The 20313-nt window shown below is 46.7% G+C and overlaps 1 protein-coding gene across 2 annotated transcripts; it reads left to right on the forward strand.

Annotated features, from left to right (window-relative positions):
- Window positions 1–683: 683 nt before the first annotated feature.
- Window positions 684–14382, forward strand: LOC135907425 (uncharacterized). 2 transcript variants are annotated; one of them, XM_065439111.1, is made up of 6 exons: window positions 684–1101; window positions 4150–4290; window positions 5132–5213; window positions 5788–5883; window positions 12358–12506; window positions 13858–14378. In XM_065439111.1, the coding sequence occupies exons 1-6, from the start codon at window positions 764–766 to the stop codon at window positions 13859–13861; spliced, it is 810 nt and encodes a 269-aa protein (XP_065295183.1). In that variant the 5' UTR covers window positions 684–763; the 3' UTR covers window positions 13862–14378. The 2 variants fall into 2 exon arrangements, with proteins under 2 accessions (XP_065295183.1, XP_065295184.1); XM_065439112.1 differs by lacking the exon at window positions 12358–12506 and having other exon boundaries at window positions 13858–14382.
- Window positions 14383–20313: the final 5931 nt, after the last annotated feature.

A 20313-nucleotide genomic window follows, 5' to 3' on the forward strand; every position in this document is an offset into this window, starting at 1 on the left:
AATTGTAGATGAATATCGTTAACCTTGATATAAAGATACTTACATGTCGATTAAAACAGGCTGAAAGTCCCCAATATGATGGCTGGACTCTGAAGGCGCTGTAGGCGCTCAATACGCGTTAAATAAGCGTTGACCTAAGATGACGCACGGTAAGAAAGATAGCTAGGATGGTATAGGCAAAAATACAAAGATCCAGCAGCCTAGAGTGGAAAACAAGTTTTAGCTTTACTAATATAGTGAATTCCAAATGCAACATATCGTTTCACAAGTGGATGAGCATGCGCTTGAAATATTAGTTCACTATCTAGGATGATAGCAAAGATAGAGAGGGATAGAGAGTAAATGAATGTTTTCCTACTTGGCAATAATAAAGGCTATAACAATAATAACTACAGGAATTCTGCCGCGGTATCTCAATGGTTATGGCATTGCTGAACACAAGGGCAGGGGTGACTAAATGCAAAAAAAAAAACGTTCCCATACGGTAGAGTTCAAATTTATTACGGAGACCTCGACTGCGGCGTCCATCACAAACTGCAGTGCAGTTTTACAACGTCAGGCCCCGCAATTTAATAATTGCACTCATGAACTGTGCTACCTTCTTGTACTGTGGGTCTTGAGCGATGGACAACAAGACAGAAGTGAGACCCTGTCACGCGCTGGCGCCAGCGTCCGTTGAAGAAGAAGAAGAGGAGGTGGTCGTCCTGGCTGTTCGAGGCTCTGATGTTCAACCGTTGCCGGACTCCTCCACCGTCCTCAGACCATGGCCGAGCGCCGGAACCTGAACGTGTGGCGAGCCACGCACGTGCTCATCTACGTCTGTTCCATCGGCACGTCGCTGGGCGCGCTGCTGAGCTACCGCAACATGAACTCGAGCCTGGAGACCACCACGGGCAAGTGCATGCTCTACACGCAGCCCTGGGTCGAGCTGAACGTCAAGACGGGCAACTGCCGCATCGACCTGGCTCGCACCGAGTGGGGCGGCGACGTGCTCTGCAACTTCGTGCTGTTCTCCATGCTCGCCTCGTTCGTGTACGGCATCGTCTCCGTCTGGTTCTTCATCATGTGCGCCTCCAGCCGAAACATGCCCGAGGACGACAGGTGAGTCACTTTCTTGCTTTACCGCAGTCTTCTGGATTGAGTGCAATGTTACACAACTGGGTAAACGGGGAGATATATTAAGCATGGTTTGCTAATAAAAGATGAGTGCAAATTGTCACACTTTCACGGAAGTGCGTACACGACGAACGACGGTCGTTTCTGTTGCCAGTACTTCTCTACATGTGTAAATTTTTGCCCCTATTCTGAAGGTTATGTTTCACCAAATAGCCCATCAAGTACTCTGACGATACCGTTGGTTGAAAACCTTCGCGAAGGTGACTAAGTTTTCATATGTGCAGCAAGTTGTTCGATAACAAATCAGTCGCTGCTGCGACAAGCCTTTCAGGAGGATAGTGTTTAGTTTGGTTAGTTCGAGCATACTATAAATAACGAAAGTAGATAAAAAACAAAAAAAACGGTACGAGAAAGGGAGTTATTTTTGTTCCGAAACTTTTTTCCCATCTGAATTTACAATATCCTGTGCTTGAATCCTGCCTGAAAGCGAGTTGCGCTCTGATGCCGGGCTCATGGCTAAATGATTTTGAATAACGAATAGAATGTTGTCCCATTTGATTCAATCCACAAATTGATAAGTCACTATTAAAGTCCAAGTTTATATTGAATAATTTTTAAATACACGATCAACCATAAGATTGAAGCAAAAATTCGATATCTTTCCTCCCATCTACAGCGGACAGGACATAATCGAGCATGGCGCATCGTTCAGACATCCAAACTTTGCCGGCTACATGCGATCATTCGGAATAAAATGTTCTTTAGACTTAGATTTGTGCAGTGAGTATTGTTTATTACTACTTGGAGGTACAGCACCTGTTTCCTCTCATCGGAATTATCATGAATACGTTCCGTTGCGAGATATACTTGACACGATAGTGGTATCTACGGCGACCATTGAAACAAGAGTAGTGTTTCTTTTTCTCGGCCGTCGCAGCGGACGGCACGCGTTTTTGATTTGATCGCGGATGTATACAAAAATATAATTTGGCTGGCCAAATCTGCCTTTCTAAATATTATTGATAATGCGTTTCCGCATGGGCTGCTAAGAGCCACGAGTATGCGATCTGCATAGTTGTTCCCAATGTTTCCTTTGTCCTTTTAATAAAGTATACTCCATAATCTGTATTTTAATGACGGGAACTTTGTGATGTTGTGAATACAATAATTTAACAATTGTTATTATTAATGTTCAAAAGGCTGTGCATAATTCGCAAACTATACGAAAAACATTTGACATTTCATTCAATTCCTTTCTCGCTGTTTGATTCGTATTGGATTCGGTCTCAGAAAGTAATAGTCATACAGCCCTACTGATTACAAATGCAGTAGAATCTCGGCATAGTATAGTCGTCGGGGCCGGGAAAATTTTTTACTGTTTGAGTGCATTCGCTACCTATGTAGTTCACCGTTTTTTGTTTCTGTAACTATGATATGGTTTTTCTAAGCACGGCTGGTTGATTCTCCCCGAAAGGAGCGCAAAATTGAACTTTAATGAAACGTCGATTACACATACTTGGTTATGACTTTGCGTTTTATCGTCTGAGCGTCGACTTCGTAAGCCAGCGTTTGCTCGTCGATAAGAGACGAAACCTTCCACTTTGATAGAAAATACAGTCGGTTGGTGCAGTCCACCGTTTAGACTTGTACTTAAGCATTCAAAGCTGCGCAAGCACGGTTTCAATTGCCCAAGGCTAAGATACCGCGAAAGATGCAGGCCAAAACAAAGGGATGGACATCCATCATTACACGTGTGGACATCAAAGCATGTTGACCACCCTGATCAGAATTCAAGGCAGCCAGTCTACTCGCTAATTCTTATAGTTGCTGAAACTATACTGTGAAACCACGGCGAGTGAGATTATTGTTTAAGACGTCATCGTGAGGATGGAATCGTTTTTCGTGCTTCCTTTTCTCCTTTTGTTTTTTTTATTCATTGGTACGGCCATTCACGTTACGGACTACTATACCGGCCTTCACTAAGTGCAGGAGTACATGGAAGCCCAAGGAGGGTATTTGGAACAACCGTTTACCTTCACTATAACCGTTAATTCGTCATATGCGGGTTGGCAATGACGACGATATACCGCCTAACTGCTGATACACCATGCGGCAGTCATAGCGCATCATGCATTTGTTCTTTTTCTCTAAAACTTTCATCCACTGCGTTATATCAAAGAGCGCACAAGCGTTATCAAGAGTCTTTCTTTTGCGACAATCTATGGTGCGGTAGCCGATTGCCTCCGCGACTAAAGAACTAGTCCCGCTCAAAAGTCCCACGCAGTTCGAGACACGGGCGGCCATATTCTCTGTTGGCAGAGTCACCGGCCGTCCGGCTAATGGCGTCAGTCTAGAGTACGCACCTAACGGTGGAGGCTTGTATGCCTCCACATTTGAAGGGCAAATGCCGTTGCCTTGTAAAGTGTCACCAGAATATAGTTCCCGAATAGTCGTCCTTGATTTTCGGGGGTCTGCCAGGAATGACGCATTAACGACACTATTACCCTCAACACCGTCGCCACATTCAACATCACTAGTATAATTTTTGTGCTCTCTAGGTCGAAGGTCTCTCCCAGCGAGCTTCATTTGCTTCTGTTGACTGCACTTCACTGGAACCCCATGCTGTGGTTCTTGACTCCATTATGTTCTTGCGTAATTTCCGATTTCATGACACCTCTCTCTCTCCCGTCGTCGGCTACATTTCCCTTCTGTCGCTATTTTTCCACGTGGCGGATAGCTTGTTGGCAATCTGCGAAACAACGGTGTTTCTTTCTCGGATTCATTGCATTGAAGCAGCATCGTGTGAAACACCTATATAATTCAATGCCTCTACAACAAACGCCTCTACAATTAAATGACCTGTATAACGAAGGGCTAATTCTGTCCCAGTCCTTTTGTGAGCTGTACGGTGCGTGGGTCTTCGGAACGAAGTGACCTTTATAACGAATAACTTCGGAGGCCCTAAGCACTTCGTTATAAAGAGGTTTGACTGTACAATGTTTTCGTTACAACAGTTTCGTCGATTTCTCGCAGCATCGTGCACGTGTGGAAGATAGTGCCGCCGGCCACGGCTCTGAGCACGGTACTCACGCTGCTCACGTTCATCATGGCCTGGCTGGTGACCAGTGGCGTGAACACCTTCTTCTACGAGCTCGAGCTGCGCGTGCTGAGGAAGTGAGCACCGATAAGGGTGGAATGTTTCTGTTTCGGAAAAAGAAAAGTTTGGCCTGATAAGTGTGCTTCGGGCACTCGTAAGGTCGCTTGATAGAAAATAGTGTTTTACTATGCTCGCCGTGTTTAAGTAGTCGGAAGAAAACAGGCCGCGGTAATTAACGTTGGAGGGCTCGGGATCGAATTCCGGCCATGGCGGCCGCTCTTCGATGGGGGCGAAATGCAAAAGCGCCCGCGTACCGTGTATTGAGTTGAAGAAACCCAGCACGTTGAAGAATCTCAGATGGTCAAAATTATTCCGGCGTTCCCCACTACGGCGTGCCTCAATCATATCTTAGCTTTGGCACGTGAAACCCCAGAATTAAATTGTTTTAGAGACGATTTCATGTGGCATCAGGGCTCTCGCAGAGATTGTAGAAAAAGATCAGCACTATAAAAATAATTGTTGACTTTGAACCAATACATAGGTAGAACACGAGCACTGCTGTTAGAGTCGTGTGCGCTCTAGTTTTCGTCTCAATGCCTCGCAAGATGACAGCACCAACAACGCGTCGCACGTCTGCACTTTCTAAGTTCTGTCATTCTGTAAACTGTAGTACGCTCGCGATTCTGCTTCGAGCCAGCGATTTCTGATTTTCTTGCGCTGAAATCAACAAGAAAAATGTTTCGCCGAGACGACTCCTATCACGAAAAAAACGCGAAAATTCGGGAGTAAGACTATGCAATAAAAGGGAATAGCTATTTAACACGGATTGTGTTTTGTTTCGTATTGACGCAGTGTGTACACAATCACAATTCTCTCCTTTATAATGAAATGTGTTTTTGTTCACTAATTGAAACCCAGTTGCACCACTCGTGCCGGCGGACCTGCAGCCTGGGAAAACGACAGCGTGGCTACTCTCTACAACGAGAGGCTCACCACACAGGTGCGGAACGACCAGGAAGCAGCCATCACAGCAATAAGTAGCGCTTCTGAAGGGGCTCTTTGGTGGCCTGTTTGCCTATGACTTCAATTGGGTTTTGTAGCTGAAAATACCACGCCGATTCAAGAGGTTCTGGACTACTTCACATAAGTAATCGGCAAATATTTTCTTGTAGAGAAAGGGGTTATTTCAGCTGGTTTCTCTGGCGTGTTTTATGCCGCTGGCTGCGAAAGCTTACAGGGCGTGACGTTCGTTAAAAAAGATATCCGCGGGGCCTGTGCACATAGTTTCGTATTTAAAGTTATTATCTGTACTACTTTTTACGGCTGACAGAGGGATCTATCAAATTACAAGCGCCGTATGTTTTAAGAGAGTGGAAATTTGCCGTTGAACCTGCGTCCCGGCGACTTTCTTGCTTTATTTTTCATCTACTTACGTCATTATACGCGACGGAGCATCACTGTGACTGTCTACTGCACAGCAAAGTTTCAAACTATGTATGACCGTTAAAATACCAACGTATTTTCTTGCCTTTATTCGTCCACTGATATCTCTAAATTTTTAAATTTTACCTTAGATCTTCGCGTGGCTCATCGTGCTGTGCTGGGTGATGGCCACCCTGTCGCTCGTCTGCCGCTGCATGACGGCTGCCGACTTCGGCACTAACGGAGAGGTGAGAAGTACATTCTCTGTGTTGTCAGGAAAGCTATTTCTTTTACCAGGATATGCGGTTTGCTTCTGAGATTGGTTGGTGTTTGAACAAATCTGGAATAGTATACATGGCGTGATTTGCAGCGCGAAGCACCGAAGTGCGGAAAGAAAATAACCAACGGTTAGCGAAATACGCACAAACACGAACACTTAGACCGGCTCGCCTTAATCGCTGTTCCTACCCAATGCGAGTATGTGGTTATACATTTTTCACATGTTACGAGAAGAACATCCTCAAAACACACTGAGTAATGGAGTACTTGCTACTCCTTAGCCCTGGAATGATGTTTGACCCTTGAAACTTGACAAACTGAGTAACACATAGGAAGAGTGACGATGAACTAATGGTGCGGGTAACACAAAGAGAGGAGAAAAAGGAGGTTTGCGAGTTCGCAAACGGCGGTAGCTGATATTCAGGTTGACATTAACAAGACGTCCAGTGAGGCAGGCTGTGTAATGCATAGAGCATGTGAGCGGTGATCTGTTATGGTAGTAGAATGGGTGCCAAGGGAACAGAAACGTGGTAATTTACGGCGTAGGTCCCGGTTGCGTGATGAAATTAGGAAATTTACAGGGATCGGTTCATGCAAAAGCGGAGTGGATGGGGATCGGTGGAAGGGGCTTTAAGAATGCAGTGGAGATACTATAAGCAGCTGCTGATGATGAGGAGTTTGACTCATATTTCAATCCGATAGTGTAAATCTGTGGCTCCTCTGCAAAACGCGTCAACTTTGCGAAACACAAGAACCCCAGAGATGTCGATGGCAGCTGCAGTTGAAAGCACCATCTTGGGACGCTTTCTTCAGCCAACACACCTTAAATTTGGGTTGCGACGGCGTTCTCGCTGAGAGGTTGCTCGCAATGCCTTTGTAGTGGTGGGCGGGTCGAACATCGCTGGTGATGTGTATTCTTTGGGCTCTATAATTGACACCAGGTGACATCGCTACAGGCGCTGCCGCGTACGTGGGTGTCTCCGGTGTTTCCTTGTTCAACGTACTGAAATACGCTAAGGGGCAGGTTCCAATCTCTTTTTTATGAGAGCTCGCGCACTGATTGATGAATTAAGCTAGCGCAGCTTGTACTCGGAGTGAGCGCACTCAATTCTAGTGTATTGAACTAGAGAATATTCCCCGCAGGGGCGTCTGCGTCAGCAGGCGTTTGGTGTGTTGCGACACCACGTACCCGAGCACACGAGGGTTGGACCCTCCCACGTCTAACCGTGCGTCGCTTAGCCGTGTCCGGTGAAAGGGGGATCTTGGGGGTTGAGGCAAATATAAGGGATGCCTTCTTACACAAACAGTTTTTGTCTCCGTATTTCTTCACTTAGAGAAAGCGTATGACACCACATGGCCTTTCCGTTATGGGTGTCCTTGACAATATATTGACTACTATGAAAGTTACCTTTCAAGCCTTAACTATCATGTAAGGGTGGACCATGCCTTGTCGAGGTCTTCCACTCAGGAAACTGGTGTTTCGCAAGGAGCTGTGCCAAGCTGTATATCGTAAAAAAATTATTCGCGCCCCTCTATCCCACGAGCAATGTCCTACTCTGTATATGTAGATCATGTACACATTGGATTTAAATTGTGCGACCTTGCTATCTGCCATCAATATCTCCAGCATGCCTTAAATGAAGTGACAAAATAGGCTGATGAATATGGTTTTAGGTTGAGCCCACAGAAAAGTACTTGCATCTGTTTCATTACTAAGAGATGAGTGGTGCCGGATCCTGCTATTGACCTCTCTTGTAGCACATTACCTGTAAGCGCCGAGTACAAGTTTCTCGGCATCATACTGGGTTCCAAACTGACATTCATTCCGTATTTCAAATACTTGAAGGCTCAGTGCCTGAAACATTATCCTTAATAGAGCTTCTATCGCGTATAACATTGGGCAGTGACACAGGAAATGCCTTTTGAACTTGTATAGGTGCCTTGTTGGCTCAGGTGTTGACTCTGCCTCGAGTCCGAGGCCTTCAGGATAAGCCCCGTGCAAAGCCTTTATGTTTAAGCAAACGTGTGGGAACTGCACCTTCAGAAAGCATATACGTTTTACTTATTTCCTGAAAATTAATTCAAACCGTGAACATCTTTCCTATTTCGGCATAAATAATACCACATGTGCTACACTTTTTCATAACCGACCCATCGCAAAGCAGCCCTTTTGAATACTTCCAAAATACGGTACTCCACTACCTGAAGATCCCCTAATCGCTAATGGCTTAATGACACCGTGGTGGTGCCAGCTGGTAGCGTGTGACACAGCCTTTATCGAAGTCACAAAACATGGCCAGATGCGCACATTCAAATTCACTTTTTAGAATTAGAGTCAAAGTATTCGTGCTCTTAATTTTGCACGCACGCATCAAAGTCACATGCTGGCGTGTCTTATGCGGCACTCGGTCCGTCCTTCTCTGTATGCGATGTACTGCACACCGAAACAAGCATGCATATTTACGGCAGAAGCCTATGCAATACACAATCGGCGGGGAAACACATTCCTAGACTGAAACTTCAGAAGGCTGTAACATTACCGATTCTCTAAACTTTGTTAAAGCTTTAGTGTTGTGGCAAAAACATAAAAACCCTCTGCTTACCAACCTCTATTCACTGGTGTGTACTGTTTTGCATCTAAACATCGTCATAATATGCTGGGTGCTTGGCCATGGAGGCATCGAGGGTAATCTGCAAGCAGATTAATTGGCCACATATATTGCATTTCAAGCTAATAATTCTACGATTGCTACCCTCAGCACACGTCTGAAACCTTTTTTTTTTGTGAAAGAAACTTCGAAGCCACTGGCAATCCTTGTAGGACGCTGAAACAAATAGTAAGCTTCACATAATTAAGCCACAGTTAGGTTTCTGGCCTACCGCAACGAAAACACGACAAACTGATGTCCTATTCGGTCATCGCAGAATAGGACGTACACACATATGGCACTACAGTTTTTTGCTGAGTAGTGGTGAGTCACCAATTTGCGGTAGATGTGCTGAGAGGCTGACCGTCCTCCACGTCCTCTTGGAGAGTCGGGAAGCCGAAACAAAGAGAAAGAAACCTTTTCCTCTACCATACCGCTATGATGTCCCTCTCAATCCCATTATGTTTCTTGGTGAAGAACACCAAAGCAGTCCTAGGTTTCTTGAACAATGTGGTCCTACACGTTATTAAACCCAATAAACTCATAGCGCATCCTCTTTCCAGAGGATGCCGCTGTGATAGTAGTTCTGTACAACACATGCCAGCAGGCCTTTGTGTTTCAAGGGCTTTGTTTAGACAGTAGTGTTTCTTGTCGATTTATTTATCTGAGATATTTTGTATATAGTATCATTTTTTTACAATGGATACTTCATGTTCATCGCACACGTCATTAGTCATTGCCATATTCTTATTCCGTGCAAATTTTGTGCACTTTACAGAGATTATTTTGAGGCCCCTTTACAGCCACAATTTTTCAGAATTCATCGCTTCACTGTGAACTCACTCACACTGCATGACATTGCGCAATTTGGCCATACCTGGCTCTTATGCTGTTAAACAACACATTGAACTAGAGAAAAGAATTAAAAAATTGGTCTTCTGCTGAAGGTATCGCCAGACGCTCCTCTTATTCTTTGAATTCAGTCTTCTTGCCGGTCGTATTATACTTATTTTAGAGGAGGTGCACTGATGGGACAGGTTTGCGCCATTGGTTGTCTCTGCTGGCTTTATTGCGACGTCAATAGTCTTGTCTGCAGTTTCTTGAAGGCTTGCTTCACTATATGCGGCACAACAGTGGAGGGAACGCCAATTTCGTGGCGCATTAACTCGAACACGGCTCTGGTACTGGGATTTCGGCTAAACGACTGTGGCCTCAATAAATTGCGCCGCATGAGTTGCGTAATTAGCGCTTGTGCCCTCAAGTGAATAAGGAAACAAGTATTTAACTAAGTGAACATAACGATCTTTTGTTCAAGTATTGTGAGCACTTTCAGCTAATCTACTTGTACAGGCGGAATTGCGCTATTTGCCAAAATGAATGAAAAAATTCTTGTAAACAGGATAAATAAAAAAAACCAGGTGATATACAATCTACCATCTCTGAGGGAAAAACCCAGGTGTCCTGCGTTGTAATCCAAAAATTTCGACCGATTTTATGGCGAAAATAACGACTGCAACACTGTCGAAAAAAATGACAATAGTAGTAGTTCTCAGCGGACTGCAGAGCTACTATACGGTTTGAAGCAGGTAGCTGTACTGACATATTTCACTTGCCCTCCTGTTTCGTTTCCGTGACTAACTGGTTTAGTCCTGAAGAATACTCAATTGGCAGAAAACTTAGTATGAATATTTTACAACAGTAAGAGAGTTGAGCGGTACGAAATCCCGTAACAAGACAAAAAAATCACCCGATCCAGTAGAATGCAAACCGAAGCTGCTCTCCAGATTCTACTCAAGAGACATTCAAGCTGAATGCAACAAAAATACATCGACGATCTTCACAGCAATGGTTGCTATTATCCACCACGCCAGCCTGCAATAGGTTCGATGTACGTCACGCCAAAATGCGAAACGTTTGATTGCTAACGCAGAAACAATAATTATTTTTTGTTGCGATATAAGTTATATGGACACTCGAGGTGCATTTCTGCTTTCAGCGTCGTCGTCGCCGTGAGTTCCCGTATGAAGCCAAATAGCGATAAAATCGTCGCCGCGCGCCGTGTGCTGTATGTGGGAGTGAAATCGTGGGAGGATGAGCCGGCGATCACAGCTCAATGTCACGCACGAAAGGGAGGGAAGCGGGCAGGTTGCGCGCCGTTTTTCGCCAAGCGAGGCTCTGGGGGTAGGGTAGGAAGGGGGCGCGCGTTTTACTCTAGGCCGCCGTGAGGACGCGCGCGACCGCCCGGGCCGCTCCGCTGTATCAATCAATCAATCAATCAATCAATCAATCAATCAATCAATCAATCAATCAATCAATCAATCAATCAATCAATCAATCAATCAATCAATCTGAACCGATAGGCTACATTGGCTAGTGATCAGTCCAGTGGAAAATTATGTCAAACAGGTCAGCAGTGCAAAAAAACAAAAAACGAAAGAATAAAACTTTAAATAGTAATGATAGACTTCCATGTGTATAAAATTGATCAACGCAACTTTTTCGTGAAACTAATTTCTTTTCCGTAAGGCTTTATGATACGTTCCCGAAATTGTAAGACGAGTTGTCAGTCCTTAAAAGGACTGACAACCAATTTTTATAGTACCCAATATTTTTAAGTGCAGCGAGAACCTTACCGGTCAAAGTGTCTAACGATTAAGTGGTATCGCGAAAATTCCGCAGAACATTCTTATCAAATTTTTTTATCTGCAGTGAGGATGTAGTCGTTCACTGGAAGCATGCTGTAAACAGTGACAGGTGAGCGCGATAGCGATTATACGTCGGCATAGTTGGGAGGCAGACGACAAGTGCGGCCGTTAGTTATGAGAACTTATTATTTTGTTATTCAGGCCGATGTTCCCGCGATTCATGTCTTCCGAACTGTTAAATTATTTCTACAAATAATAACTACGTGTTTTCGCGGTTTCCTGTCTAACTGCTTTGGTCATTAACCAGCTGAGAGCGTTCTTCAGCCAAGCCGAGTTTAGTTCTCGAATGCGAAACTACCCTCTTACACGTTGTACGCAGTTTGGCGTGTTGCCGTAGCCGCGCGTCTACTAATGTTTTAGTGCTGGTGCCCATTTATGGCACAAATAGTCGATGGCATCTTGTATCTCAGAGGAGGGCGACACATCTCCGGATACTTACCTGAAAACTCACGCGCGTACAATAGCATGTGCGCCGTCATGGATTGTGAGGCACGTATGCCGCTCGTTAGCGCTGAGTTTCTTGGTATTAGCGCGGAGTTTCTTACACCATTGAAGTGCAAGCGACTGATAATATACGAACTGCAATTTTGAGCAATAAGTATGCTCTACTTAATAAGAGCCGACTTGCGAACAGTAATGTCAAATACTACATCCGTAGCACCAAGATTTCACCGCCAGGCCGGCATATTTACTGCTGTTTGAGACTTCTTTGCCAATTTAAAGTTGTAATTCCTCCTTAATTCCTACTACAGATTGCTGGAGTTTGTCACTGTAAATCATGCTCATTTCATTTCCGTCAACGCCTCACAACACAATATGGCCCGTTGTTAGTCCCCTTAAACGTTACGAAAAAAAAAATCGGAAGAGTTGGCAAGTCTGAAGATACCTGTCCGGAAATAAAATGATAAGCAAATACCCAATTACTGCTGACGTCATGGGGGCAGCGGGTCAGGTGCTCGGGCGCCCCGAACGGGGCGAGATCGGTGCATTGACTGCATCGCGAAACAGCTACTAAAGAGCAGTGACTCGCCAATTGTCTGCACTGACGAAGCGCCTCCCGCATAATCTGTGGCCCTCTCAACCGTGCTAGCCGCAGCCCACCCTGCAGCCCGGCGGCGAGGTGGTCACCTACCTGGGCGGGCTCGTGTCCTCGCTCTACCGGGCCGGCAGGCAGCCCGCGATCACCGCGGCTCATTTGGCCGCCAGGCCGCGTCCGACGCCGGAGCGCCGAGACGCTGTGTGAGTGAAGGCCGTGCTCGCCGAAGAGATAGCATCCTTCAATGCGCGCCGGAGACGTTTTGCCTGGTGGAACGCCCAGCACGCTACTGCAGATGACAAGGGTGATGCACGAAATGATGCGCTCCCAGTACACGCGAGAACTCAACATACACAAGCGGCGACAGAAGCAACAATTAGTTGCAAGCGCACAGAATAATAGGCAGTTTGAGCAATTTGAGTCAATGTTCCGGATGAGGATCAAGAGCGCCTTTGTTGCGCGCGAAGCATTAGCAGTGCTGGTACGATGTCCAAGAACATGGCGCAGCTCGAAATTGCTACGTAAACTTAAAGCTGATAGAGAACACCCGTTTGGCTGCAAAGCGTGTGCAGACGTACGAAGCATGATGTAGTTCGTTGCATACTTTGCACACAGGAGCTGTCCTGCTCTCAGTGCTACGCATGCCTGTAGGTTTGCTGTTACACGTGGCCTGTATCTCACGAGCGCCGATTTACTCCGGTTAGTTGTCAGACCTGCAAGTTACATATAGGTCGTCACACGCGCTGTGCGTAGGAGCTGCCCTGATCATAGTGTACACATAGCTGGACCAGCTGGTGTACCTAGTATAAAGCTCTTAATGGCAGCATAATCTCCGGTTTCTTTTTGATAGTAGGTAAGGCTATATATTTTAATCAAAGCATTAAGAAAAAGCTGAAGAGCGCCGTTTTCGCAACGTTCTTGTGGTTAAGGAGAGGGGTGATTGACACTTTTCTTAGGCTGTGTGTCATCCTTTGTTAACAGACCCGTTAAAAACCGGCTGTCATACGGAAGCTGCTTGCCTGCACTCGTGTTCACTGTTAGAATTTTGTAGTGCTTAGCTATGTATATATATGAGTTTACGTGTTCGAACAGCAGATCTCATTATACCCTGTTTTGCGGGAAGATACGCCCGCACTTTGGTCAGCGTTGAATGAATGTTTAGATCCATTTTCGTTTTTGTCAACCTTGCCTCTAAATCGGGTACAGCTCCCCTATCTGTCACCACCGTAAAACTAAGCACCACGTACCCCCCCGCTCCCCCTATCACCCTTGCCCCCTCCTTTTCCTTCCCCTCTTGGAGTAATTTGGCTTATTTCGCACACAGGCTAATTTTCCACCTCCTTCCGCACTGATAGTTGGGGAGAGATAGCTTTGCGAAACATAGAAACGCTCCTTAGCAGAGGAGTTGCGGCCATGATAAGACAAATCGCCGTGTCGAAGCGTTGGTTTCAGCGACATTCCTTGACCTAACACTGTTATTCAATGAACACAAATGCGATACATGAAGTACCGGCGAACTTTTTTAATAGTGTTCTTTAAATTTCGCTTTTCCAGGTGACAACAGATGGAGCGGCAAAAGTCTCGTTCTACACTTGCGCCAGCGCGTAGAAGAAGCTGCCAACTTTGTCCTTCTTGTAGCATTATCTACATATTCTCGATTGTACATTGTGATTTCTGCTTTTTCCTGAACTAGGCGTATTCGGTTGTCGTCGCGCATGTTTTATACAACGATGCATCAATGTAATTACAAGAATGCTTGCTCACGACCACTCAGATGGTGCCATTGTATATTGCTGTGTAAGTTGGAGGTAAAAAAAATGTTTTATTGCTGCTGCCCCAGAAAGAAAACTGGATATTTTCCAGGTTAAAACGAAAAGCTGCTGCCGTGTACAGTAGCGCGCAGTATGAGCTGCAGCGCATTGACCACGGTTGAAGGGGCTCCAAGACTACGTGGTGCCGCTGAAATACGAAGAATTGGAGAACAGAAAATTTTGGCCTAACCTAACTGACGATGACGATGAGTAATGAGTTTAGCATTGAATCAATATAGAGACACAACGTACTGCCACTTTCGAAACGAACTATTCATGAGGCATGTATTACAGCGGGGCTCCTTTCGTGTTCTTTAAGTACACTCGGCTACAACTATAGGCCGTCGCCACGACGTTTGCGCTTGGCCTCCGAAATGCATGGCGCCGGTGATAAGTAAACTTTATTAATCTTTATTAAAAGAATAATCAGAATGATCGCTAATCGTGCGGGCCCCTAGTCCAGGGCTCAACTGGCTCTCAGCTCTCTGGATAAGATTGAGCTGATCGTCGAGAGCCGAGCTGGATAGCAGTGCTTCCCATTGATCCTTCGTGGTGTTCCTGTCGTGGTGTTTATATGTTTTGTAGCGTGCACTCCCGCGTAATGTGGTATATGGTTCATACGAACGCTGAGAAACTCGTCGTGCGGCTACCGGTCTCCTCTCTCGCTCTTCTTTCTGGAAGGTTGCGCGTGTTCTCCGAGCCGTGAAGCGTGGCGCATTGGTGCCTGCAACCGCTGAGAATTGTTCCCTTGCTTGCCGCACACTGAGTGACACGTAACCTATGACCCAAGTTGGCGAGAGGTTCATTGAAGAGCGACACAGTGTATTCACGGCTGGTGCAGCTCGCTAAAGCGTTGGCGGGGAAGGCGTTCATTTAAAAGTCACACATTGCATTACCCACTGCATTTGTGGCTCAGCCTACTAATCCACCGGGTTGCTGTCTTGTGACGTATGTTCGATCCTGCTCAGCATCGGATAGATTAAAGGGATTTTTTTCGTTATTGTTGAGCGGACATTCCCAGTGACACATAACTAGTTACCCAATCTGGCGTCAAAGTCGTTAGTTGAAGAGCAGCACACACCTGCTATAGCATACCCAGTGATCCTAGTTGGCATCACGGAGGTTTATTGAAGACCAGCACCAACGTAGCGGCACATGGTCACTGCTGAAAACGGGCGTGAAAGAGTTTCTTCGAGCAGCGATGCCCAACCAGTCTTATATCTTCCGCGACCCATATCGGCGTGAAAGAGGTTCGTCTAAGAGGGGCACGTATGAGCACTTTGCCACGTACTCAATGACTCAAGTTAGTCCTATGGTTTGTTACTCTGTTAACACAGCAGCCCGATGCGCTAACCATTCGACTGCGGACTATCCAGTGACCCAGGTTTGCGGGATAACTGTTATATAGAGACAGATACATACAGTGATGGATGGATAGATTGCGGAAAGTGCATGAAGTATCTTGAGAATGCTGACGGCATTAAAAGCTCATCATTGGATTTTCATAATTTAGTTCACCTACGATGGTCGACAGATTTCAGATCAGAAACCTAAATGTTTGCGCAAGAAAAGGCTCAGATTCCATTCTGTTTATTTCAGAGTTCACCTCATTATTGGGAGTATCAAAAGGCATTGCGAGGAATTTTGCATGAATGGTTATGTCGTTGGGGATGAGGCGAACGTTTGTTTTCACTTGAATTAATATTGAATTCAAACTTATAATTTAAGTTTTTTTTAAATGCCTAAGAAGAGTAAATTTTTGCGTGAGAGATTTCTCGAAGTACAGGGATCGCTGTACTTGTGATGGTGAAACCCATTGCTGTATACTGCTTCATTCTCTTGTGCGAATAAGTTGGCGCTGAGTACTGTTGTGGTGCCTTAATCTTATAACTATTGTCTTTTGCCGAATCGTTGGCACCGACCCGAAAGCTCGGGCCTGGCCCTGCACGCGGGCCGCACCGGGCCATCCGAAGCGTTTTTCTACGTGCCTGGGCCTGGACCGTGCTTGAATCAGCGGGCCGGGTCGGTCTCGGGCCTGCTCATTAAATGGCCTAAGACGTGCCTTCGAGCAGGGGCGAACAATGACACGTGGAAAGAGCTGACTCTTAGTGTGCCTTAGCAAAAAATAAAAGTAACACAGAGGAAGTTCAATTTTTTTTCTTTTCCACAAAAACGAACATTGTTTCCGCGTAAGGAAAAAAATTGGCAGTGGCTTATCTCGGCTATGCGAGGATATACATAGCGAAAGCTAAGGCATAGCATAGTTAGCCTTGGTTAATCTTGATTGGAAGTCCAGGTTAGTCTGGTTGTCTATGTTGCGGCGTTTAGCCAGTCGTTCAACGCGCTGTTCGTCTGTTTCTTGGGCGATTCGTTTCCTCTTCAAATCGTTCGGATGTCGATTCTAGGCCTCCTCCTGCTTGTCAGAATTGTCGCCATCCATACTGCCACCTCAACTATGGTTGCGGCGCACGCGAGCTCTCCTTTTCAATCCTCCGACATGTTATCAGGCATGCAAGACACAGCTGGCGAAGCGAGCGGAGGCGAGCGCAACGACGAGGAACGCGATGTGACGGGGAACGCGGTGTGACGAGGAACGCAGTGGGACGAGGTACGCGGTGGGATGTCATGTGCCCCCTCGGAGCACAGCCACGGCGAAATCGCAAGTACGCGGCCAGTAAAGCTTTCGCCTGCGGCAGCATATTACACTCCTGTAATACATGAAGGGTAAAGTCCGCTGTACTCTTCGTAATGCGCCGTCTTGCATAGTCGCGTTGCTGCTTTCGCAGTTCGGCACCTTCGGCTCGTTTTCGACTCTTAGCCGCGGCTTCGCGCGTTCGTATAGCGGGGTCATACTTGCGCCAACGATGTTTCTCTTCGACTTCAAGTTGCGTCCTCTCAGCAGGGGATTGAAACGTATGCTGTTGTGTGTGTTGTATAGGTGATTTCAATGAATGTATGCACTGTTTGCTTCACCTTAGTGAGCGCTTGTGGCCTCAGCCTTGCGAGGGTATGAGCCATTGCTTACCGGAGTATAAGCCATTGAGAAAGTCACGTGGTCTTTTTTCTTGTACCGCTATACTAAACGCCGCGTTTCCGTACGTTTTGTGCGTTATCCCATAAAATGTATGCACTGTACGCATCACCTTGCTGAATGCTTGTAGCCCCTGCAGTACGATAGGGATGAGCTCTTATATCTTTTGCTTGATTTGGGGGTATGAGCCAATTAAGGCTTTCGTTTTAAAAATAAATTGCATAGAAAACCGCTCTTCAAACCATTTTTCTCTCACCGCTTTTACGAGTGCACTATTGCAACTCACAGTGCTATTATATCATTTTAGCGCTAACGCAAGTCTTTCTTGTGCATTTATTTTATGCTGTATGCTCGCTAATTCGCGTGTTTGTATGTATATATATATATATATATATATATATATATATATATATATATATATATATATATATATATATATATATATGCATATATATATATGCATATATATAATTTTTTGCTTATGACCTCATAGGACCAATCGTACGATGAAGGTAAATGCATCCACACCAGCGGAAGAATTAGAGCACAGACGATGAATAGGCCAGATAACCGATGTTCCTATGGGAGAAACAGATTTCGGTCTTTTATTGCTTGTGCACTGCCGCTATTAGACCCCGAGAAGGTGAGGCTGACGCATACGCTACAATCTGTAAGTAAAAAATTACCGACGATTACGTTACTTCCTAATGCGAAATTTGAGCGCAGCAAATAAGCTGTTTCACCTTTTCGATAGATTGAGGCAAAGAAATCGAGCAACACATGTATGCGCTATCACAGAATTTTTTTTTATTTTTCACACGTATTCCGGAGATTCTCACGGCACGTATCCGGAAGCGGTTTCACGTCATTTTGGAACCAGAGCCGATCACACACTGAACACACACTTCCAAACGGATTGTCTGTAAACTGTCGCCGGAAAGCAATTGTTGCACCCTGACTGTTTGCGAGCCTTTGTTTGCGTTTGGCCTCGGCCTCGGCCGCGCGTACGGTAGAGTCTTCTCTGCGACGACGATGAGCTTCTGCTTCAGCCTCGCTTACTGCTGGTTGCTCTCGACGGCGGCGATGAGCCTCCGCTTCGGCGGTGCGAACGGCAGGGTCTTCTCGGCGGCGGCGATGAGCTTCTGCTTTACTGCTGGTTGCTCTCGACGGCGGCGATGAGCCTCCGCTTCGGCGGCGCGAACTGCAGGGTCTTCTCGGCGGCGGCGATGAGCTTCTGCTTCAGCCTCGCTTACTGCTGGTTGCTCTCGACGGCGGCGATGAGCCTCCGCTTCGGCGGCGCGAACGGCAGGGTCTTCTCGGCGGCGGCGCTTAGCCTCTGCTTCGGCGACGCGTACTCCTGGATCATCTCGACGGCGGCGACGGTAAGCTTCTGCTTCGGCGGCACGCACCTCTGGATTCTGACGGCGACGGCGCTGGGCCTCTGCTCTGGCAGCTCGTTTAGCAGCAGCAGCAGCAGCAGACGGAGGACTTCCATCGGTCGTCTCGCTCATGGCTCAGAAAGAACTGGCAGATAATTTCGCAGTGGCGAACGGCAGCGGCAATTTCGGCTCGGGCGGTGCACATATACAGATCCGCCGCCACCGATCTGGCTGTCTGATTGCCACCGCACAGGGCGAACGGCAGCGGCAATTTCGGCTCGGGCGGTGCACATATACAGATCCGCCGCCACCGATCTGGCTCTCTGATTGCCACCGCACAGGGGTTGCATTGGAGGAGGAGCGAAGAAAGGAATTAAGTTCGAGCCGGCGCTTTGACAACCGGAGACTCGCAGGAAGAGGGGGGAGGGGGGCGGCGTGTACACCCAGCGGCAAACGATGGGGGCAGAAGCGCGCGCAGCAAGCGGACAACACGATAAAGGGAGGAGGGAAGAGATAGCAGCGACTGACTGATGCCGCTGACGCCGATAGTGAGTCAACCCCAGCTGCGGAGTTGGTTTCAGGGACAATGCCGCCGATGCCGACACAAACAATATGATACCCTCGCTTCCGCAGCGCTAAGAACCAGGTCTAGCCGTGGGAAGGTGGTCACGTATTCGTCGACGTGCCGGGGCCTACGTGAAATAACCGGCGCGTTGGCAACTGAAGAGCACCCTATCCGCCACACAAGAACAGGGGGAGGGGGACCCTTTCCTCCTCTTTCTGCATGGCGGCGACGGTGTTCTATGCAGTCACGTTATCTTGACTCTCTAGCGGCGTCAGCCGCATCCAGCGGTATCAGTCGGTCGCTGCTAGCGCTGGGGGGATGAAAGGGGGGCGGAGCTGGTTACGAGGCCGACGACAACGCCGACGACGACGCGAAACCCAGGAACGGACGCCAAAGAGCTGCGCTCTAAAAGAGATATTTTTCTCTTACAGGCCGGGCCTGGTCATGCACACGCGGGCTCTGGCTAAGCTTAATAACGAAGGTCCGGACTCAGGGTGGGTCTGCGCTTGGTACTAAGGGCTCGTGACGGGCCTGAGCTGGGCTAGGGCTTCTTAAAGCGGGCCCGGGCCGGGCTCGGGCCCAAAAATCAGGTCCGTGCAGTGCTCTAGTTGGCACTGCGCATTTTTATGGTGCCTTTGAAAGCTGTCACCGCTTGGTGGGGTAAAAAGTAAAGGTTGTTCATTGGGTGTTCCCTAAGGTCAATACTAGCAGCTATTTTAACTTTTGTCAATTTTGTGGGAAATAATTTGTGCCATTGCAGTAGTTTCGGATATGCAGATGATACGCTTCGTTTCTGTGTATGCGCATGCACTTTATGGGTCTAACGCTAACCTGCAAACTGGTGCTTGAGAAATAATCAAACGGTACTAATAGCATTTTTTCAGCCTGAGCAGTATGGAGACCAAGTTAGTTTGATGCCACAGTACTCAAAAGTTCATACTGACTACTTTGCTCCTGTTCTTTTTTTCTGAATTTACCCTGTTCTGGGAACTGCAGCTGTGTGCCGGCAGAATAACGTGTTCTTTATTTTGTCTTAAAAATGATTTGGAACAGCGACGGAGCATATGTTTTTCAGTACAAAGAAAAGGGAATGCATTGTGTGATATCGACGTGAAGTTCCCTTTGAAGGTGAGAAAACAAGTGGTCTAGGGAAAGGCCGAGGGGTTCTCACATTTACAAGATGGTAGGCAGCACAATGACTTACAGAGACATTAAGCAGCGCTT

This window comes from Dermacentor albipictus, chromosome 10, assembly GCF_038994185.2.
Source record: "Dermacentor albipictus isolate Rhodes 1998 colony chromosome 10, USDA_Dalb.pri_finalv2, whole genome shotgun sequence".
Classification (NCBI taxonomy): Eukaryota; Metazoa; Arthropoda; class Arachnida; order Ixodida; family Ixodidae; genus Dermacentor; species Dermacentor albipictus.

Coding starts and splice junctions, on each gene's coding strand:
- LOC135907425 (XM_065439111.1), top strand. CDS start 764: ATGGCCGAGCGCCGGAACCTGAACGTGTGGCGAGCCACGCACGTGCTC. Junction 4,291..5,131: donor GAGCTGCGCGTGCTGAGGAA/GTGAGCACCGAT, acceptor ATTGAAACCCAG/TTGCACCACTCGTGCCGGCG. Junction 5,884..12,357: donor ACTTCGGCACTAACGGAGAG/GTGAGAAGTACA, acceptor CAACCGTGCTAG/CCGCAGCCCACCCTGCAGCC.